General features: G+C 49.8%; 1 protein-coding gene across 4 annotated transcripts in view; it reads right to left on the bottom strand.

Annotated features, from left to right (window-relative positions):
• The window catches only part of PTCH1 (patched 1), a 74651-nt gene extending 57046 nt beyond the window's left edge, over positions 1 to 17605 (bottom strand). For 2 of the 4 annotated variants that reach the window (XM_056324913.1, XM_056324914.1), the window contains exons 1-2: positions 10980 to 12183; positions 9230 to 9422 (exon numbers count right to left, since the gene is read on the bottom strand). In XM_056324913.1, the coding sequence (XP_056180888.1) occupies positions 9230 to 9422; positions 10980 to 11180 (394 nt within the window). In that variant the 5' untranslated portion in view covers positions 11181 to 12183. Of the gene's footprint in view, positions 1 to 9229; positions 9423 to 9686; positions 9933 to 10979; positions 12184 to 17419 lie in introns of those variants that run through there. The other 2 variants (XM_056324915.1, XM_056324916.1) reach the window with 2 other exon arrangements.
• Between the last annotated feature and the right edge of the window lie 5765 nt (positions 17606 to 23370).

Below are 23370 nucleotides of genomic sequence, written 5' to 3'. Positions count from 1 at the left end.
ACTCTGCTCCCATGTGCATGAGACTGCTGTTCACAATAAGGTAAAGTAACAGGTTTTGCCTGTCAGCAAGGGCCTTCACTTTTAACATTTTACTTATTAAGTGCCTGTTTGACTAAATTAAGCAGCCTCAACCAAGACACATCTTGCTTTCTAACATCTCAGTTTCAGTTACTATTATCTGCCAGTCCAAAGCACTAATTTATCTGAGTTCTTTCAGCTCCAAAACACTGGCTGTGCAGCCAAAAACACAAATAACACTACTGTGCTTATTTCGGCTTATTTTACTGTGTTATTTTACTGTGTGGATTTTTCCTTTTTTTTTTTTTTTTTTTGTGTGTGTGCGTGTGGGGTTTTTTTTGGTTGTTTTTTTTTTTTGTTAAACTAGGAGATGGACCACCCTGCTCTCATGGCACAGAACACTATTTACGTTGCGATAGTTGACTGTGTAATACATCTGGCATTTTTGGGCAGGATTCCTGAGCTAGGGGCCAGAAGCCCTTAAGCAATCATTTAAGGGGGGGAAGAAATCATACAACTTGACTTAACAGTGTTCATTTCTAGTTTGCTGCACTTAGCTTTTGGTTGCTGACTGAAAAACAGAAATGCATCAGTCTGGTAAACAAGAGAAGGCTGTTTCTTTCTATTTATCTCCTTGTTAGTAAATGAAGGGTGTATTACAGTTTAAGGCTCAGTTCTAGCTTCAGGCATATGGGTGTACAATACCAGCTTTTCCTTGCACATGAGCAAAATACAGATGTTTCAAATATACAATGATTACTTGTATATTTGAAGCTGGAATTAAGTTCAGTACAATTCTCTAAAGGAGCAGCACCTTTGTAGAAAGAGTCAGGTTATAGTTCTGCTCATTCCCTTACCTCTTATATATTTTGCTCAAGCACTGAAATAACTAACTTTTCCAAAACCAAGCAGAAGTTAAAGCCAAGACATTCATTCTAAAAACCAAAATTAAAATACTCCATACATCAGAACATCTATATGGTCAGCAGTTTCCATAAAGGACTTTTTACCTCATGAAACTACTGCTTCTGCCAAACTCAGGATGTTTATAGCAACTGAGGTGATGCTGAATGAAAATAACAGAGAAAAATCAATAATGAGTATATTGTATTTACAGATATTAAACCAAGTTTACACAGCAAAAAAGGAATTAAAAAATAATTTTATTTTTAAATTCTGAATTCAGTTACTCCTTGCAACTCCAATCCATCTATTTCTAGTGCAATGTACAATGAAAAATCATTCCAAGTCAAAGTCACTCAACTGGATGAACATAGCTTATTGTACCCAGTAGTCATTGATCATATTTAGCACACTCTAAGTGGATAATAAAATAGCACAGATCATGTAAAACAGAAGCAAAATATTTTCCTGTTCTCCTTGATTCATGGGCACATAAATAAAGTGGTCATTGTATGATAGCATGCACTTTTAGTGCAGAAATCATACTTGCAAGAGCAGAGTTTTCTGTCATGAGACAGCATCTTGGGAATCTGTTACCCCAGTAAAGCATGAACAGTAGAAAACCATACAGTTTCTGTAAGTAATAATGAAATTTGTGTATCTTTATCTTTCTGACAGGGGAATGCACTTCTTATTGCTGAACTGTCACTTAGCCCTTAAGGAGTCTTACTGATTTCTTCAGGTTTTCTCAGGTAGAGTAAACTCATAAACACACATGGGGAAAAGACCTCCTGCATAATACAAGGCAGGAGAGACTAGAGAAATGAAAAGAAACAAAAGGCATACTGAAGATTAATAAGCATGACTGAAAAAACAGATAAAAATTGTATAGTAGACACAAAGGAGAATGAACTTTTTAGTAAAATTCTGCATTCCAGCTCCTGATGAACTCATTTAAGAGCAGCCAGAACCATGTATATCCACGCCATCATCTACAGAGAAAAAAAAGCACTGTGCAAAGGCTGCAAGACTGAACTGTATCCAATATACAGAAGAAAATGCCTGACAAGGAACAGCCCCACAAGGTCTATAACCAAAACGCTGTTTTAACCAATCAGAATATTCTTAAAAAGCTAGCTGTGGGGCAGAAAACTTTACAAGCATGGTTTTACCTGAGTGCTCATAGGTTGAAACATGTAATTCACTAAGTTAAAAGGATTGTGCATAAAAATCCATGAGTGTCAAAATGTTCCATTAGACACCAAAAGGAAAGCAGTTGCAGACACACTAAAACTATAGAGTCCTAGTGGACAGAGCTCCAACAGGTCATAGGGAGGTCAGCTTTGAAGGAGAAATCCAAATGAAATATAAACATGGCATTGTGGAAACCAGACAAATCTCCCATAGCTTTGTCCAGCCAGCACTAATCTAGGCATCAGCTGTGGTGCATAATCCAAACAAAGGGATCAGTCGGTTCATACATCTGGAAGCTGTCATATTTTGGAGCCTCCTAACAGTTACGTGTAACTGTAACATCCACTTGAACCCAACAGCCTTTAAATGCGTTGAGCAGTAAAGAACTGATACATGTATACACTACGTAGCATTACTACTTCCTGGGGAACCACCACAAATACTACTTAATAACAGGGCTTGGACCTTCTCTTCCCACGGAAAAAATAAATCATGAAAATGGATGGAGTCAGGGTGAGGAGGTAGAGTTTTCCTTAATGCATTCTCTGTTGAAAGGAAGTCTCAGTACCCATGACTTTTAGAGTTCATTCTTGGCTGAATCCAGTGTCTACTAAGGAATAATGAGAAAAGAAAGCCCGCTCTCTACAAGAAAAAGTCAGCCCGCTTAGCAGGTAACAGGAGCTGGTAGTAGACCTCAAACCACTCACCACCACTCCATAGAGCACCATAACTCCAGCAGCAGCCAGCCCTACAGCTGAGCTAGCTCTGCTGCTTGCCTACGTACCCCTTGTTCCTGCTCAGCAGCAGTGGCATCAGGACACAACGATAAAACAATGTTGCTTTCAGGTGTTGTATTTCACTCCAGGATTTCTGTCCTGAAATCTCCAAGCTCACCAGGACTACAGAAATGCCTTCACATGCTGTTCATAAGCAGCAAAATCCCCCAGAGTGCCAGATCACACTCAAAGCTCAGAGGAGAGGAAGAGGGGAATGATGCAGCCAAGTTATTGTCCTGTTTAAATGTATGTTTCAACACGGAAGGAAAGAGACCCTTCCACACAAGGATCTGTAGGGCACATTCTGGAACAGACATTGGCGGTAGCGTATTAAGCTTGGAAATAACAATGAAGATTAATTTTCTCCAGTCTTGAGTAAATTAAATGCTTCTAAAGTCTGAAAGGCAGAAGGAACAGTGCAACCATGCACTTACAGCTTAGGGGGTGCCAGTTCTACAGGACCCTTCTCTTGCCCTTCACAGAACAGGTAGAGCAGGGGCACACCGTTAGGCTGCTGCAGCTTTGTACATGGGTAAGGCCTGGTTACGCTAAAGTGCTTTCAAGTTCTGCCACTATATTTAGTGAGTTCAGGATTTCGCCCTTCACCTTCCCAATGGCCAAAGAATGGTCACATGTAATACCTTCATCTTACAGATGAAAGAGAAATTTTAAACATTGAAGCTGGTTTGTTTGGGTTTTTGTGAGGGTTTTTGATGAACATTTTTAGCAAGGATCACCAACTCTGAACAGTGATATGGACAAGATGGAACCTAACAGAGACCCCCAGTGACTTTGAATTTAATAGCAGGCCCTTGAAAGATGACAATCAAACACCTATATAACTAAAACCTTTAAACATCTTTTCTCAACAACTTCCAATATACAGAAACAGAGGGAGTTCAAATTCATGGGAACATAACAACTACTGTCCTGATGTTTTTACCCACAAACATCATGTAAAGCTTAACTATTAGAATTTGATGTTATTTTTCAAAACAGAAGCAGGGACTGAAATACTCTTTCATTTCAACAAGTAAACATTAAAAAGAGCATGTTGCCCAGATGACCATCACATGGAAACACCACTGCTACTTTCACATTTGAGAAACCACATAATATATAACCATACTTAATTCAAACAAAACAGCAGACTTGGAAATTTTCCAGATAAACACCTTTCAACGAACTTCAATATGCACTGAGGAACATAACACAGTGCAAGACAGTATTCAGAGATAAGTAAGATCTTATGTCACCTGATCCACATGAAACTAACAAATGTGGTGATGTGATCACAGACAACCCCTCAGACTGCCACACAGCCTACCAGCAACCCACCTCAGATTCATCAGCACAGTAACTCCTGCTCTTCTGCCATCTGCACTATGTCAATGTAGTGATGGACATGCAAGCACACCTACAACAGTACTACTCTGCTGCTGTGCACAAACGTGCATGTTTGTGGGAGAACAGAATTATACCCAACCGGGTCAATTCCTGCTAACTGTTTCCAAACCAAACTCAATGTTACTCCAGTCCACTCAGGTAAATTTGTATCCTTGAAACAACAAATTCAGGAAGATCTGTTCCTTTACTATTCTTTTTTGTTTCTCCAAAGAATACTAATGTTAAGTCAACCAATGCCTTAGGCAGAACCTAAGAATAACTTTCCTCTATTGGAAACCTGCACTTGATCTTGCTGGATTAAGCCAACTGAGAATCTGTGGAAATACTGGCTCCTCCATCACTCACACACCTTGCTCATTTTCACCTAGATTAATGTATTTTAAGATGGGTCAGTCATAAATACTACAGTAAAGGAACCTTATTTTTGCCCCTTTAAAGAAAACCATACTACAAATAGCTCAAATCTTCACTTGCAAACTCATCCTGCCATATGTATTCAGTCCTAATTCACTTGCAATTAGAACACACTCACTTTATTCCAAGCAATAAGCTGAACTATGAGCTACAGCTAGTGCAAAAAGTGCAGAAAACAAGAAAGGAAGGAAAGAACACCATGACCTTGAACCTCTTTAAGAAGAAAAAATAATGAAGAAAGTGAAGGGAAAAAAATCCCAAGACAAAGGTGACATGAAATAAATTATCAAGGAACAAGACTAGACCACCTCTCCCCTCATGAGCTGCTCCAATTAACACCATTCAAGGCTCTGAAGTAGCCAAATTTCAAGCTCCACTTAACAGAACCTTCTCTGGAGCCAGAAAACTACCTTCTTTCAGAAGCAGAGGCTGTGACTTTACATGTGTGACTGCTGTTCACACACAGGGTCTCTAGACTGCTTATTAGAGTGGTAGCAAAAAACATAACCAGTTATGGGCATGATTTCTTTTCCATGCAGAGTACTTTCTAGTTATGAATAGATGTTTCTAAAAGCACATCTGTGTCCAACAAAATTCAGTCACAGAGGAAATCAATGCAAAGCCCTTTTTTTCCTCTCAAGGGTGTACAATGTATAAAGATGCTAAACAGTCTCAACAATTCCAGTATGCATGGACACCCACCTATAGAAGTGCAACTAAAGCTGAATGGCTGTGGATAACAGAACTGTCATTAAAATGCCAGTCCAGAATTTGTTTGGCCAAGAAACTAAAACAAGTATTCTCCACTAGCAAGTTATGCACATAGGGATGACAGACCTGCTGATGGGCTGAGGGGAAACAGTTATGTGTCCCAGTCAAAGACTCCAGAAAGCCAGAATACAAGACAGAAGCATGGATGCAGAGCACACTGTGGGGGACACAGTAATAAGTGAAGTGCTCTGAACAGCAGCCAGAGGAGGATTGTGTTTAAAAAAAAAAAAAAAAAAAAGAAAAAAAAAAAAAGAAAAAAAGCTACTGTACAACATTTAGTGCCAAGAAACAAGCTGAGAGGAAAGCCACTTTGGTATCAGGAGGCTCAGAGAAGGCCAAGAGTGCTGGCACAAATTCTGAAGGAGGAAGACTACTACAGGAAAACTGAAATAATGATATTTGGAGATCTGTTTTTCTTTTTCTCTCTTTGAAAGTTTGCCTACCAGGTGGGTTTCTAAACTTATGTAAATATTTCAGCCATAATAGCTTCAGGGCCAGACTAGTAATCATTTATCTTGGAATGTGCATGGTCTTAAAACTCATTCAAACTTCACTTCACTATTTTTAATTAATTGTGTTATGCTTTTAAAGCAACCATTTACTTCCAGCAAAATTCAGTGCTCTATTATGTTCCATGCTCCACGGTTTTCAGAAATACACCATACAAAACCAGTTTCTTTACATAAATAGTGGCAATTTATTCAGCAGTAATAACTGTAAAAAGCTTCAGCAGCAAATCAAAACTATTACTTGAAATACATTTCAAGTAATCTCTTACTCTACACTGCATGTACAGGATAACCAGGTGATCAGCCCCAGCCAGCACAGGTTTATGAAAGGCAGGTCGTGCCTGATGAACCTGATCTCCTTCTAAAAGATGACCTTGCCTAGTGGATGAGGGCAAAGCTGCGGATGTTGTCTACCTAGATTTCAGTAAAGCCTTTGATGCTGTTTCCCACAGCATTCTCCTGGAGTAAATGGCTGCTCATGGCTTGGACGGGTGTACTCTTCACTAAGTAAAAATCTGGCTGATGGCTGGGTGCAAAGAGTGCTGGTGAGTGGAGCTACATCCAGCTGGCAGCTGGTCACAAGCGGTGTTCCCCAGGGCTCAGTACCGGTGCCAGTTCCGTTTAATATCTTTAGTGACAAGCTGGACAAGGGGATTGACAGCACCCTCAGCCAGCACCAAGTTGGGGGCAAGGGCCCGAGGCAGGTAAGTGTTGACCTGCTGGAGGGCAGGCAGGCTCTGCAGAGGGATCTGAACAGGCTGGATCAATGGGCCAAGACCAATTGTATGAGGCTCAACAAGGTACAATGCCAGGTCCTGCACTGGGTCACAACAACCCCACGCAACCCTGCAGGCTTGAGGAAGAGCAGCTGGAAAACTGCCTGGCAGAAAAGGACCTGGGGGTGTTGGTCAACAGCCAGCTGAATGGGAGCCAGCAGTGTGCCCAGGTGGCCAAGAAGGCCAACAGCATCCTGGCTTGTATCTGAAACAGTGTGGCCAGCAGGACTAGAAGGGTGATGGTCCACCTGTACCCAGCACAGGTGAGGCCACACTTCAAGTACTGTGTTCAGTTTTGGGCACCTTGCTACAAGAGAGACATTGAAGCACGCATTGAGGCTCAAGGGAGATCTTACTGCTTTACAATTACCTGAAAGGAGATTGTAGCCAGGTGGGGGCAGGTCTCTTCTCCCAGATAACAAGTGATAGGACAAGAGGAAACGGCCCCAAGTTGTACCAGGGGAGGTTTAGATTGGATATTAGTAAAAATTTCTTCATGGAAAGGGTTGTCAAGCATTGGAGCTGCTCAGGGAAATGGCTGAGGCACCACCCCTGGAGGTATTTAAAAGAGGTGTAGATGTGGCACTTAAGGACATGGTTTAGTGGCAGACTTGGCAGTGCCAGGTTAATGGTTGGCCTCCATGACCTCAAAGGTCTTTTCCAACCTAAACCATCCTATATTCCTGCATTTGGCCAACAAACGTGTATGAGGAAAAAAATGACAAACCAAACTTTGCCACAATGTCACAGGGACCTAAAAAAAAAAAAAAATCCACAACCAAAAAAACCCAGATGTTCACAATTGTTTGCATTAGTATTTCAGGTACACAGGACCTAGCGACCACTATACTCTGAATGGACATCTCTGCCTATGGATGGCCTTCTGTACTGCCTGCTCTGTTTCTCAGAGCTGTTGGCAGCAGATCTCATCATATTTTGGTTTCCTGGACTACAAGGACCAAAAAAGTTCAGTTGGTAACACATTATTCTCCAAAACAGAAAAACCAATACTCACTAAATGACCCATGAACCTCATCCTGACCTCAATATTGCTGTTACCTACAAGGATGGAATCTGGTCCTATATACCCTAATTCATCCATAGGGTGGGTCAGACCACCTTCGTAACAGCCACTAACTTTGTGCTCACCACTAGCTTTTCCACACACGCACATACAGAGAGCTATTTAGTAATGAGTATTTATGCAGCCTTCCATATTAACTTTTATAAGCCAAATTCTGCTGCAAGCAACTTTGACATAAGCCCAGAGTAACTACTGCAATCAAGGAACTGTTTTCACATCAACCTAGCTAAGGGGGGAACGTGATGCTAAGTAAATAATATTTGCCCCCAGAAAAAAAAATTTAAAAAAAAAGAAAAAAACCACCAAAAAACGCAACCCCCTCGGCAGCCTGGAGCCATGCCTCTCCGAGCAGGGCGGGCAATCCGCCTGGGCCGGCTGCCCCGCTCCCTGAGGGACACACAGGGCCTGCGAGGGGAGCGCTGGCGACACCACTCTGCCCACCCCATACCCCCCCATGTTTTCCTCCGGGGTAGGGGGGCGTCTGTTTCAAACGGCAGCCCGGGAAGCCCCGGCGCCCCCGGTGCCGCTCCTCTGCTTCACCAAGCCCGGCCTACCTACACCGGCGCCTTCGAGCTGGGCCTGGAGGAGGCGCTGCCCGCCCCGGGCACCGCCCGCGGCCACCCCGCTACCGGCGGCCGCGGCCGGCCTGGGCCCCGCTTCGCCTCGGAAGCCTTTTGTTGGTTTTGGTTTGGGTTGGGTTTTTTCTTTTTTTTTTTTTTTTTTCCCTCCTCTCCCCCCTTTTTTTTATTTTTTTTGTTTTTTGTTTTTTTTTACCTTGAGACAAACGCTCCCCCCCCCCCGCCCCCGCTTGAAAGCCGCCCAAAAAACAGGACCACACACAGGCACCCGCCCTGCCGTGCTCCTCGCTTCCCTCCCCCTCCCCCTCCCCCCGCCGCGGGCGCACGCACTCCCAAAATGGCGGAGGGGAGCCTCCCGGCAGCGCGGCCACCTCCCACCGCCGACGGGAACGCAGAGACCCGCCGCCCGCAGCCCTCCCGCACGGACAGACGTGCCAGTGGCGCGGACGCGGGGTGGCTGGGGCGGTCTCGGCCGGCGCCCCCCGTGGAGTGCACGGGCCTGCCGCCGCGGCCCCCCACGAGCAGGGAAGTGGTACGCGCCGCCCGGGGCCGCGCGCGCCCCGGCCCAGCGCCCGCCGCCCCCCTCGAGAGCCGGCCGCCCAACCGCGCCGCGGGGTGCCCCGCCGGCGGTGGGCCCTCCCCGGCGTGCGGGGTGGCCCCCCCCCCGCCCAGGCGTACGCGCCCAGGCACTGCGGCCTCCGCCGCTCCAACACTCTACCCGACCGGCCAGGCGGGGAGAGGGCGGCGGCAGCAAGGCGGGGGGGGACGGGACGGACGGACCGACCGACCCCGGACTTACCTTCCACCCACAGCTCTTCCACGTTGGTTTCCAGATTAGCTGCCCTTAATCCTACAGCGAAAGCCCCAAATATCAGGAGGCCGACAACCAAAAACTTCCCGCAGTTTTTCTGAATGTAACAGCCCAGTTTAAATAGCAGTCTCTGAAACTTTGCTCGCAGCCACAGCGGCGCTTTTCGTCCCGTCGCCTTCCCCTGCAAGGCAAGAAGAGGTCAGTAGTTGAGGGGCCGCAGCAGGCCGCCCGACGCGCCCGGCCTGGGGCATGGCGGGGAGCGCCCCCCGCCCTCCCACGGGGGGCGGCTCGCGCCCCTGGGGCCAGGCTCTCACGCAGCGTCCCTGGGGACCGAGGAGCGAGCACGACCGACAGCTCAAGCGGGCGTCCTGCCAGCTGGGCCCTGGCCCCACCGCCCGGCCAGGCGGCCACCTCCGGCTGGGCGCCTGCACAGGCCAAGATGTACCTGCTGGTCGCCGTCCTCGCCCCAGACCAACACACGGGTTGGGTGTGACGCCACGGCATCAGACCCCTGCGCCCTCGCCTGTGCTGCCCGCCACGCTCCTGTCGTGCCCAAGACACCGCCAGCAGCCCAGGCTGCAAAGCATTTCGTGCTGGCAAGACCCGCGGCTCCAGGACAGGAGTAACCACATCCGATGAACCTCAACAGCCACAAGAAAGCCCCTTTTCCTGTTCTCCTTAGACCCCTGAAGGGCTGGGGGGGGGGAGGGTGGGTGACAGAAAGCTAGTCGGTAGGAGTTTGCTGCCGTTTCCCCAGCTCCCTGCTCCGAGCAGAGGTTTGGTGCTGAGGCAGCACCCACGTGGTGAGCAGCGCCGTAAGATCAGAAGTAATTCATTTCCATAGAGTTTGGAGACGCTGTGTGATCTGAATTAGGAAGCAGAGCAGCCATCTGTAAGTTACGACAATATTTGTGAACGGAAGAGGGCAGCCACATGGATTTTTTTTTTCTCCTCCTTTCCCCTTCTTACAAAGCCTAGAAATCCGCTCCCTGAAGTGAAACCATCCTTGCAGCAAGGCAGCTTTTCGAGTTTGTTTACTTTGAACATTTTTTGGCCGCCTGAGATTGGAGGCCGGGGCCGTCCCTCCGCCCCGCCCGGGCCGGGCTTGCGGAGCGCTCCGGCTCCTCCAGCCCTCCGCGGGGACCGGCGCGACCCGCGCCGCAGAGCTAAGGTAGCGATTTGTTTACGGCCCTCGCCTCTCCTCCGATCGACGGGGGAAGAAAACGCCGGGGTGCAGGCGTCCTCTGCTGCGGGACGCCCCCCTCTCTGAAGGCAGTCGCCGTACCGGCGCTCGGCGGAGAACTTCACAAAAGCACAACTTCTGCCAAAAAAACGGCCGCCCGCTTTCCCCCCGGCCCGGTCGGGAGCGGGTGTTGCCGGGGTCGCAAGGCGCTACGAAGGGATGGAGAAGCGGAAGGGAAGCGGAGGGGGAGCGGGCCGGGGGCTAGCCGGGAGCGAGCCGAGGCCGTCTCAGGAAATTTAAGCGGAGGACTGCTCCGCAGCACGAGCACGCACAGGGCACGCACGGGCGAGAAGGGAGGGAAGGAGGGCACTCTCTCCCGCACTGAAGAGTCACAGACGTCCCTCTCTTTTTTCCCAGCATTTTATTGGTGGCCGTTTCATTTCCATCTCCTCCTTCCACCCCCACGAGAAAACACACCACCCCTCTCCTCCCCCGCCGAAAAACAGCGCTAGCACTAGCGTGTTTCTCTGGAAAAAAAAGAGAGATTGAAAGCACCTTTGAAATCTGCTCCAAGGCGAAAGCCGCATCGCAGTAGCTTGGCCGCTGCAGATACTCCCGGTCGGGGGCCGCGGCACGCCGATTCCCTCCGGTCCTTCGTCGCCTCCCGCCGCCGCTCCTCGCCGCCCGGCCGGGGTGGCCGCCGCCGCCCGCACTGCTGCTGGTCTCCGGCTCCGACGCGTTACCGGCCGAGGCCATGTTGCCGCCACCGGCGGGACAGGGGAGCTGGCGCTGCCGCCGCCGCGGCGGGGCCCGGGGGCCCGGGGGCGCGGCGGGGGGCCGCGGGGGGCTGGCGGCGCTGCGGGCCGCGGGCTGCTGCTGCTGCGGGGGCGGCTGCCTGCGCCGCCGCCGCCGCTGCTGCTGTGGGGCTGCTGCGGCACGGCCGCCTCACGCGGGGCGCGGGGCGGCGGCTGCCGCCGCGGCCGCTCCGGCCGAGTCGGTCCCCGCGCCTCCCATTGCCACATCGCGCGCGGACCCCGAGCTGCAGGCGGCCGCTCCCCGCGCCCGGCGAGGGCGGGCGGGCGGGCGCGACCCCCGGCCCCCCCCCCGGCTGCCGCCGCCCTTTCCTCCGCTCCCGCTGAAATCGCCTCCTCCGGCCGCCGCTGCCTCAGGGAAGCCGCTGTCCGCGGCGGGGCTCAGCGACGGCGGCGGGGACGGCTGCGCGGCCGGCCGCGGCGGCTCCTGCTGCTGCTGCGCTGCCTCGCCGCACTGCACCATCCTGCCTCAGCGCCGGGGTGCTTCCCGCGGGCCGCGGGGCCGGCGGGGCTCCGCGGTCGGCCCCGCCGCGGCGGCGGGCGGCCGGCTGCCTGACGCTCTACCCCGGGCGTGTGCGCGGCAGCACCGAGCTGCAGCTCCTCGGCTCAAGAGATGAGATGAAGAAGAAAAAAAGGACTCTCTCCATTTGGATAAAGAGGGGGGGGGGGGGGGGGGGGGAGTATGAGAGGAGAGCGAGCGAGAGGGAGAGGGAGAAGGAGGAAAAAAAAAGAGCTGAGAGCCCGCCCCCGGGGCTGTCAGATGGCTTGGGTTTCTGCGAGGCGATTGGCTCGGGGAGGGCAGAAATTACTCAGCAAACATGACTATTATTAGCTGCTTAGCAACAGCTCACCAAAGTAGAGAGACCACCCAGGCCGGCAACCCTTGTGTGTGCATCTCCAGCTTCAGGGGGGAGCCTTAAAGTGATCCAGCCTTCTTTGCATGCAATACTTCCATTAAGGAATGCCTCCCCCCCCGCCCCCCCCCTCCCCCCCTTCTTCTTCGTTTTCTTTTCAAGAAAGTTTTTCCCTTCCCCCCGCCCCCCCCCCCCCCCCCCCCGCCCCGGGACGCTTGCAGACGCATACACGCGCGGAACTTTCTCGCGATCGACGTTCAGAATTATGTTTTTCCCTTTTAAAAAAGAGAGGGAAGCGGGGGAAAGCAGCATTAAACGGTTTCTAAAGCCCTTAAAAGAAATCCTTTTAGAGGCACCTTGGCCTCAAGCTGCAACAAATACTGGGAGGTCCGAGCTGAATTCCCAGGCTTGCAGAAATAATGACAGGGTGGTGGATACTGCGGTAGAAAGTGCCAGATTTTTCTCCCTCTCTCTTTCTTTTTAACTAAAGAGGAGACTTATTTCCTTGCAAGAAAACCACTCCGTCCAGTTAGAAAAACACAATGAAAACTCAACACTTGAGGGATTTAAAGCCACGCAGTAGCTAGCCTGTTTCAACTTAGGGCTCATTCTTTAACTGAAACCTGAGGAAAGCCAATTTTAATATGTTTTTAGTGTAAAAGTCCATGAAACTCAGCCTGCCTGGCCGCGCTAAACACTTCTTGAACTATACGCGATTGTTTACTTTTTTGGCACCGCTTCTCCCCGTCTCTGTTCATTGAGAATCAGCCATTAATTGCGGCCGTTACAGCTGCGCGCATTACCCCCGGCCCCGGGACTTCGCGCCCCGGCCCCAGCGCGGCTCCCCGCGGAGGTTCTGCGCCCCGGCGGAGCTCCGTGCGCACAGGCGCGGCGGTCAGCGGGGAGCCTACCGCGCCCGGCCCGGGGAGGCGGCGGGGGGGACTGCCCTCCAGCAGGGCGGCTGAGAGGCGCGGCGGCTGTGCGTTCATTGCGGGGGGGCGAGGCAGAGAAAGAAGAACGTGTGGGCACCCGAGGGGAGGAGGGCGCCGGCGGTGCCCCGGGGCTCAGGGGCTCTGCCCGCCACCGGCCGCCCCGTGGGGGGCTGAAGGGACGGGGCCGCGCTGCCAGGCACAGCCCCGGCGCCGCCAGCGGGGGCGGGCAGCGCCCCGGGGGCCAGGGACGCCGGCGGGAGCGGGCTGCGCACCGCACAGTACCGCCCGTGCGGAGGCTCTCTTCACCGGCTTCCCAGGGTCACAGCCGACGGTGCGAGGGTCCCTTTTGCTTTCTTCTACGTCCCACCTCTGGTTTTCCCACACTGGGAAACCTGCCTCCGTGAAGACCCGGCCGTGTGCTCCGCACGGGACTGTCCCCAGGAAAGCTGCCGGGAGCAGTGACCTGTCGCGCATGCACGCGTCGGTGCATGCGTAAGGGCGAAGAAAATTCTAAAGAAGTTGGGGCTAAAGGCTGTTTTCTGTTGGAGGGGTGCAGTTGGCCAGCTCCAATTAAAGTTTCCGCTTGGGAAAGTGATGTCTATCTCACTCGGAACTGTGCCACTGCCTCCTGCTCAACTTGAACGGGTCTGATGGGGTGGCAGGGCTGGGGGATGGAGAAAGAAGGGATGGGGTGGAGAGGCGTTTTGGTTCGGCCTCCCAGCAGGCTCCAAAACCGAAGAAGAGTGTCCCGTCAAACACCTCAAGCCCCCAGAGCTGCCCTGCCTGCCTCCTGCCAGCCTCCTGCCTGCTATGCTTCACACAATAGCCCAGCACCCGTCCTTGCTCCTGGATCCAAAACTCAGCCTGAAGACTCAAATTCAACAAGCACTATCGTAATCTCCCCTCTCTCCCTGTGGTCTGGAGGGAATTTTTTTTTTTAAAGCATACACAAGAGATGAATTACTGCAGGGATCTAATTGGCCTTGTTTCTGTATTTTTTTTTTTTTTCCCTTAAGGAAGAAGTGTCAGTGTAAAAGTCTCCACTTGGGTGGTCAGAGCAGTGGCTGCCCCCAGTTTGCCTCATAGCCGATGCCTGCGTGCTACATTCCTGGCGATAATGTTGTTCCTAATCAGTCTCCCCTTATTTACATTTGTAAGCACTGCTGGCTGTGATATGCATGCCCTGTGTGTGCAACTGCTCCTCTACATCAAGGGCTTTTTCTGTCTTCAACTCACGGGAGTCCCACAGATTCTTATCTCACACTTGCTCTGTGGTGAAGGCCTGAGGTGTCACCTTGCACAGAGTGGCTACAGCCTGTAGCCTTTTATACTTGGTCCTCCTGATACCTGGACCGCCAGGGCTGTCATACAAGAATCTCAAGTTTTTGCTCTGGTCACAACAGCCTAATTTTGTAATGCTCTGCCTCTTACTTAGGTCCACCTTTGTGCTTGTAACCCCTAATGATGCAGAGCTTCACACTTCTTCCAGCCAGGTGAGCGATCAACCCAACAGAGGTTAACAATGGGTAACGGGTATTTACACTAATTTTACTCTAACACATTTTTCCAGGTTGCTCATCGCCTGTGGGGCACACCACCAAGAGCATCGCGCTGCTGGAGCATCTGGTTACCTCAATAAAGAAACGACGCAGAAATGAAACTCCAGTGCTTTGGCTTCCTTTTGTAGGGGCAACAAAAGAACTGACCCTGGCAGAAGAGCAACTTGGGGGGAAAATAACCTGATTTTGTCTATCCTCAGATTTTTGTCTCTCACGGCACGTTTTCCATTGCTCGAGGGCACAGCTCCGCCTCGGCCCCGAGCTCCACACGCAACGCCTGACACTAGTGGCCTCCGGACATCAGCACAGCCACAGGGCAGCACCTTCACCGGGTCTTGCCGTGCAGCCCGAGGCCCCCCGCTGCCGCTCGGTGCCCCACCGGGCCGCGGGCGGGCGGGGGCTGCAGGCCGGCGGCGGCGCGCCGCGGGGAACCGCTCTGCGGGGAGCCGCTCTGCGGGGCAGCGCCGCTGCGCAGCGCCCGCGCCTGGGGAAGGAGGCGGTGGCACGGGAGCGAGCCCTCTCCCCCTCCTCAGCCCTGGAAGAAAGGGAACTGCTCGAGCCAGCTTGTCAAAATAATGCGGCTAATTACCCCTGATCTCCTTTAATGGAAAGCCGCTCTGCAAGCCACAAAGGAGCAAATGAGGGATCTACAGCACCAACCCAGGAGCGCTGGCATTTTCTTCCGCGGAGGGCTGCGGGGAAATGTGCCACCAGAGGAGCCTCCGGGGGTTCTGTGCTCCTCCCGCGCTGCAGCAGGCTCCCGGGGGAAGCGCAGAGCCCCAGAGCGCCCGGGGAGCTGCGGAGGACAGCGGCGGGAGCTGCAGCCCCTCTCCCTCCAAAAGCCGGAGGGCATCCCAGCCCTAGCAGACCGGTCATATTCCACGAGGGCCTTTAGCTCTACAAGGCCAAGCCGTCGTCAAAACAGATTCTTTTCCTGGCAAAATGCCCTGCCACTTGCAGGACGTTAATATGCATAGAGAGGGGAAAGTTACACTGCAACAATTTTTAGCCAGTCTGGACAGCACCGGGTCTGTGTAAAGATACAGCTCAAGTCTTGCGTTTGGAAGGAGGCAGGGCATTCATTTTTGTGATCTCTGCCATCGGGTCTTGCAGAAAAAAAAGCTGAGCGACACGATCTCTTTGACCCTCTGCTGGAGCAACAAATTTATTAGAGATATAGGCGTGAGAAATGAAAAGGTAGTAAAACAATTCAGGCTCATTGTATGTCTTTCTTTCATACTGCTAATCCGGTTTACACATCACGCCTACATGTCTCAATAGGGCTTTATACACTGTGGCAAAGGCAGAACAAAATAAAAGGTGTGTGTGTATGTGAGTGTGTGCATGTGTATGCATGTGTGTGTGAAATAGAGGATAAAAACAGAGAACCCCAAGACATATTAATTCAGAGTGGGCTGCCTGTTTTATATCTACTGGCTCTTGAAAGCAAATAGATTTTAAAGGATTCCTCCTCCTTCCCCCTCCCTCCTCTGCCCTAACATTTCTAAACAATACTACCTCCCGTCCAGATACAGGACACACAGTGACCCTAATAGCCCTAAACCAGAAATTAGATACACCTATCAGACTGGTGCCGAAACGATGTGAGACCTTCTAACCAAAACTGTGAAATGCTATCTGGTTAGGAGCTAGCAGATGCCCACCTTGGCTCCAATGTTTCTTTTAAAACCACCCCGGTGACACGATGACACCAGATGTCTCCCCCATTCCCCTCCCCTCTTTTGCCTCCCCCCCTCCTCTCCTCCCCTGATCTACCTCCCACACCGGTGATAAGGCGGTGGCCAGGGGGAGATGTGTCACCGAACATCCTCTGGCCTCCTGTCCCTGGGAGCAGTGGGACAACATGTGCAAGACCGGTGACAGCAGCGCTGTAGTGGTCCCGACTATGCCAGGTACCAACCACATGCCGAGCCCGATCCTGGAGCCGGACTGAGGCCGCTATTCAACCTAACCTTAGGCACACCACGCGTGTGTGCTGCCAAAGCTGGAGAGCAACTGTCCCTCCTGTTCCCCACAGCTGCATGTTTTCACTGGCTGCGGGCGTTCAACCTAAGTTAAAAACTGAAGGAAAGGGCTCCTCAGTGTGCCTCGTCTAAGAAGCCTTATTCAGCTTTCCCAAGGAGAAAGAAGATGCAAACCCGCCTCTTCCCTGCGGGCCCTGTCCCGCGGAGCCCGCCCGGAGAGGGGTTTCTGCTCCCGCACAGCAGGTTGCTTGGGCCGCAGCGCACACAGGTGCCGGGATGCTGAGATCGGCGGCCCGTCCGCAGTCCTCCGCGGGGCCACACGGCCACCGCAGGGGCGACTTCCATCGGCGGCGAGGCGAGTCCCCCCCCGCGCCTCCCTACCGGGGGTTCCGAGCCACAGCACCGCCAAGGCGCGGTAGCCGGCCGGGAGAGAGGCACAGCCGTGCCCGGCCCCAGAGGCGCCCCGCCGCCCCCTGCCCCCGCCGCCGGGACCCGCACCGAGCCCCCACCCCACCCTGCCCAGCCGTGCCCCGCGATGGCGTCCCCGCTCGGGCCGGACCCGGCGGGTGGGAGGCCCGGCCCCCGGCCCCCGGTGTGGCGGAGGACCCGGTCCCCCGGCGTAGCCCCGGCCCCCGAAGGCTGGAGGGACGCTCCCCCCGCCCCCCTCCACCCTCCCCGGGCCCCAGCCGCCATCGGCCCCGGCGAGGGCCCGCGCAGCTCCTCCAGTACCGCCCCGGCCCCCGGCCCCCGCCCCCCGCCCCGCGCCCGGGCCGTGTCCGCTGGGTTCCCCGGCCCCGCTGCGCCCCCCCGGTCCCTCTGCCTCCCCGCCGTGGCCCGCCGGGGCTGCACCTACCATCGCTGCCCTTGCCGGAGCCGCTGGTGGGGAGCCGTGCCGGAGGGCTGGGTGCGCCCTCGTTCACTGGCACTGACGGCTTCAATGGGACATCGGGGTTTTCTTCCTCTGTGCTCCTTTTTCCCCAGTTTCTCTCTTTCTTTCCTCCTTTTTTTTCTTTTCTTTCTTTCTTTTCTTCTTTCTTTCTTTTTCTTTTTTCTTCTTTTTTCTTTCTTTCCTTCCTTTCTTCCTTTCCTTTCCTTCCTTCCTTCCTTCCTTCCTTCCTCCCCTCCTTCCTTCCTTCCCTCCTTCCTTCCCCTCCCTCTCTTCTCCTTCTCCTCCTCCTTTTTTTTTTTACCCCAAAGGAACTGAAAGTGTAAAAAAATAACCCTCCTAGGTTGCAGGCATTCTGCAGAGTGCTGGGAAGCCTCACAATTACATGCCTGTTTCTATTAAGCAGCTCCATCGTCCTCCATGTGGGTGGTCTGGTTCTCAATAGGCAGGACCTGTCAGGATCACGTGACGAACCCGCAAACGTTACCCCTTTACAATAAACTTCAGGAAAAAAAGCAAAGGACGGGAGAGCCCCGTGCCGCCGGCCCGCACCGCTGCCCCACTGCGTCGTGCCCCGCACCGCTGCTCCCCCCCCGCAGCGCAGCGGACAGGTCTCCTCCAGCCTCTGCCTTCGCTCCCTGCTCCCACCCTGGGCTTCAAGAGCAGGGAGAGTGTGAAAGCTGCCAAGCGGTGGAACTCACTTTCCTTGTTGAAAGGAATACACAGTTGGATGCGTAGGGAGAGGAGAGAGAAGCAGAGTTTTGTTTTGGCTGCTGAGGGCCCTGGGCTGCACCTGATTTAGTATATTTGGTTCTAAAAGGTTTATGCCTGTTGTGCTCATTTTTGCTAGAGGTCACTAGAAAGTCAGCTTTCAGGTGGTGAAGCAGCGCAATGCAAGTAAGTTAGCTGCAGTGAATAACACCTAAACATTACTGGGGAAGAGCACAGCGATTTTCTTTTTTAAAAACAACACTTTCTTGAATAGTTACAAACAGGATGTAGACACTGCAGAAATTTACTACTACCTTTTTAGGATCTTGTGGTGTCTTAAGTATCATTACAGGATCTGAGAGAAGCAATATCAAGTGTTGCTTCTGGAATAAGGCACATTGCAAGGAATAAATGGTGTGTTTTGGAAGACATCACTAGTTGTTTGTAGAAGATACTTTTCCTCTAGTCAGTCATATTTAGTTTTCTATCAGGTTTAGTATATCAACAATGTATTTTTAGAATAAAATATATTCCATGTTGCCGTAGTCTTGTGTCCAAGTTACCCAGATATTTCTGTTTGCAATACATTTAGGAAACAGGCTTCATGACTGGGCTCTGTGATTTCACACAACTTTTTTTTATATTCTTTAGCAGTGTTTTATCTATATTGCTTCTGTTAGAGAATTCAGCTAATAGAAAATAATGTGTATCTTATGGTAATACGTTCATTATCAAGACTAAAAAAATCATATAAGAAAAACTGTTAGGAAACATTTCACAATCAGTTTTTATTAAAGAGCCTAACTCCATACATATTCTTATCTGCATAAAGCCAGGCTAGGCATCAAAATAATGAGCAAGAATGGCATTTTGCCTACAAAACTGTTATTATTTGTACATGACAGAGGGGCTTGTGTCAATGATAAAGAGTTGGAAGAGCATGGGAAAAGACTTTTTACAGGATTTTTGAAGAGTGCATGAAAAACATACATAACTTTTTATGGCCTCAATGATCAATCACAGAGTCAGGTTACATAAGCAAAAGTCAGACAGCAGGGGTAGAGAGTGCATAGATGTCATGGTTGTAAGCCTGCCGTCTGTCCTCCCACCCAGCACATTCATTCTTAAATATTCCAGAGAAACTCATCATAACTCTTGATAATAAGTTCCAGTGGTTTCTGACTCTACATATTGGACAGGATAGCACCCACAGTGCCTAGCCTAACCATGCCATGGGGCCACAGGGCTGTTGTTTAAGCTGGTAAGAGGCAGAATACCAAACCAGTCACATAAAGAATCAGCAACTATCCTGCTAGGGAAGAAAAGTGGTGCAAAGCAATGCAATATGCTAATGTGCAGTTTTAGAAAGGAGTGTGCAGTACAGACAAAGAATTAGAAACAATAAAAGCATGAGAATGTTAGTGCAAGTCAGGGGTATTAGAGAAAATAACCTGAGGAATATGACTCTTCACCTGTTCAACAGCAAAAGCACATCAGTGGTAAATACCAAAAGCATATCAGTGGTAAATACCATAGCTTTCATTGTGTCTTTCCTTTGCCAGTCTAATTCCTCCACTTACTACCCATCAAACCTGAGCATGTGTTCCAAAAAAATACCATAATCGGACATGAACTGTCCAGACATGTGACACAGATGAAATAAATAAAAAAAAAAAAATAGGCTTGTATAGGGGTGACCCAGAATGTTTCAGCAGCGTAAGGCAGGAGTAACAGTGCCAATTTCTTCAGTTTCTTAATTTTCTAATGCAGGTATTTAAACAAAGATGTTGCATATAGCTGGGAAATTAAACCAGGGAAGAATTACTTCATAACAATCCTGTTTTCTATACTATACCCCTAAGCACCTCCTAATAGACTCTGTTGGAGGCAGCATTGCTGGTCAGGCTTGGGCTTTGCATGGCACACTTTTTATTTATGGTCTTATATAGCAAATAGTTTGGCATTTAGTCTGTAATTTCACTAATTTATTATTTTCTAGTAGTAGCTATTACTAAATGGTAAGTAACCATTTATATCTGTATGTGTATACCTAATGGAACTTGTGGGCAAAAAAATAGATCAGTTGCTATGCAACCTATACTATCGGCAGAAGTAATGATTATCATCCATTGACAGTAACCTTTGAAAATGACAGGGAGCACAAAATCCATAGCCTGACAAACATGAACCACCATGCTGTCCTGAATTGCTAGAAATGACTATGTGCACTCCCATTTGCAGATTTGATTGTCAGGAAGTGGTTACTCAAGCATGAAGGCTCAGAGGCTTCAGGTGGGTTGTCCCTAGTAGCATCTCTCACACAGGTTCCTAGCACAGAGAGGTAACCACTACGGTGGCCAGTGCTGCCACAGTTACTATTTTAGTATTTTTTTATTTGTGTTAATTACAAATATTAATCTGGAAGTTCATTCTGGTTCTGCTTGGATGTCAGTACTTCGGAAGGGAAGGGAAGGGAAGGGAAGGGAAGGGAAGGGAAGGGAAGGGAAGGGAAGGGAAGGGAAGGGAAGGGAAGGGAAGGGAAGGGAAGGGAAGGGAAGGGAAGGGAAGGGAAGGGAAGGGAAGGGAAGGTGAGAAAACTAAGCCAAAGCTGACTTTTCTACTGAAAGCCAGACATTCTCTCTCTATGCAGAACCATGCTGCAGGATGATATCCTATTTCATTCACCTTTGCACCTATACTAATAAAGACTGTATTTCAATCCAATTCTGTACTTTTCTTCTGAGTACACTGTTGAAGGTCTTCAGCTCAAGCTATCTTGGTTGTAACTACAGGTGGTGCTGCCATGAAAACCATTCTGAACATGTGACAAGGCCACAATGTCAATGACACCTCTGTTAGAGACACAGTAAAGGCAGAGAGCTGGCTAAGACTGAGAGAGCTGTCTCCAAGTCTTGCTATAGTCAGGGCAGCCTCATGCCTGGATGACTGAATCTGGTACCAGGTACCTGTGGGTCTGATGCTGAGGTGAAGCATGTTTCCAAGAATTTTAATTTTTTAAATGAAAAGTGTCCCTTATTACTTCAGTACTGACCCTCACTATCCATAAAAGGAATACGGAGTTCTCATCACCCAGCATTTTAAAAGTCCCAGGTTTTTGAGCTCTGAGCATGTTCATCTCTGGAGTAAAAAAGGAGAAAGGAGAGAAGGAAAAGGAAGGTACTGATTGCTTTGCTTTCAGTTGTTACAGGGAGAAAGCACAGCTGTCGATTTAAGTCTCTTAGTCCTTTGCTACTTGTATCATGAGTATCTTGCAGACAATTGGTGATATAAGAAACCCTAGGAAAATTGTTCAGGTGGAAAAAAGATCTCCAAAACCACAACCAGAAGTCTTAGGGCCAGCTAGGTTGTTTGCTCCGTTCTTCTGAAAACAGGATTGGTTCATATGACATTCCTGGAAGATGGTTGCCCAGTTTGGCTTTCAAAATCTCATTCCACAATCTTTCTGCCCAAACAGCAGGGAGACCGTTTGTGGTTCTGACTGTTGGGAAGATTTTTTTCCCAATGTCTAACTTAAATTTCCTTTTCTACAGTTCAGACATAGAACTTTTTGTCCTTTTAACAGTGAACATAAAGTTTATTTCCTTTCTCATTACCTAAAAAATGAAAATTTGATTATCCATGTCTTTCCTCAGTAGAATTGTAGACAATTTGTTAAACCTTTCTCCAGTGGCATATTTTCTAAACCTCTAATGAGTGTTATCATTCTCCCCGTGATGCTCCACAGCTGGTCCAAATGGTATGGAATCAAGGCTCACACAGTAGCTCTCCCTACAGACCCCAGTGTGGAGTTTGCCTTATTTGCAAATGTGGCATTTTTTCGCTTGTGCTGAGGATAGGATCCACCACAACCCCCAGATCCTTCTCCTCATCTGTCCCTGAAGTCTTCACTTTAAGCATGTGTGTCACTGAAAAACAGATCTGTTCTACATTTTTGTATCATTTTAGCTGTTATAAAATCTTATTATTTTGTTATCCACTTTACTTTTTTGTCTTATTGCAATACAGTAAACTTGCCAGTAAAAGCCTGGCCATCATCAATGAAAACATGAAACGTATTACCTTACCTCTATTGGGCCTTGTTAGAAAAAATGTGCTTGATAAAGTTGCAAGTAAAGCCAAAATTCACTGACTTAATTGAAAGATATTGTTAAAAAACATATTAAGATATTGATTAAAAGTAGTCAAAAAATTAATAAGGGTGGGACGTCAGCTGCTGGGAACTAGCCTATCTTCCATAAGCCTTCGACAGTATATGATTTACATGGCAAATTCACTGATTAGCTAAGACTGATGGTTTAGTTTCAGAACGTCACATCAAGGACACAAGACCCAGTGTCATATCAGAATTCCTACCACACTAACAGAAAAGTAGAACTGAAGGAAACTGCAGAAAATAAGTAAATGTTGTCCAGGCTGCACTCTCAGGCCATGCCCAGCTTGGTATTAGCACAATAAACTTGAGAAACCTGTTAGGCCATCCCTGGCCTAATGGCCATTCCCAGTGCAAGGGTTTTCTCAGGTTTATTGAGGTAATTAACCTAGTGCATAATGTTTCTGGTTCACGCAGGAAATACTGTGAACTCTCAGAAAGAATGCAAGTGACAGAAGGCAAGAGAGGCAGATCTTATGTATGGTCTCTTCTCCATCAGCCTCAAAGCTAGAGCTGTGAAGTTTCATGTGTGTGTGCCAGTGTATGTGGCCTTTTGCTAATCCTACACATCTGCCTAAAGGTGGTGCAAACCATCTCTAATGGACCAAAGATTTAATGAGAATCAGAAAAACAATAGAAGCAACACCATGTATTTGAATGGTTGTTAGGAATTTATCGGGATCTAAGAAGTGGAGTCACACCTTGTACCTATTGAAACCACGATGATAAATGAGGACTTGGATGTATGGTTAGGAGGACGAGTCAAAGAGGGTCCACTCTTTGACATGATGTTTCTACTGCAGCGTTTCCCAGATCCATACCTCTCTATGGGAGAGAGAGGGACCCCCCTTCCAAGAAGGACTTGGAATTTGGTGAACAATCCCCTGGGAACATGAGCAGTAGTGGCCTTGGTAAGTCATGGGACTCTGCTAGGGTTTTGCTGACAAGTCATTCTCACCTGTCTGCCACGTGAAGAATTGTTACAGAAGGGCTAAACAATCTGCTTTTCTCCCTATAGTGCTTTCTAGGACACTGG

The sequence above is a fragment of the Falco biarmicus genome, chromosome Z, assembly GCF_023638135.1.
Source record: "Falco biarmicus isolate bFalBia1 chromosome Z, bFalBia1.pri, whole genome shotgun sequence".
Lineage (NCBI taxonomy): Eukaryota > Metazoa > Chordata > Aves > Falconiformes > Falconidae > Falco > Falco biarmicus.
This window is presented reverse-complemented; position numbering and strand designations above follow the sequence as displayed.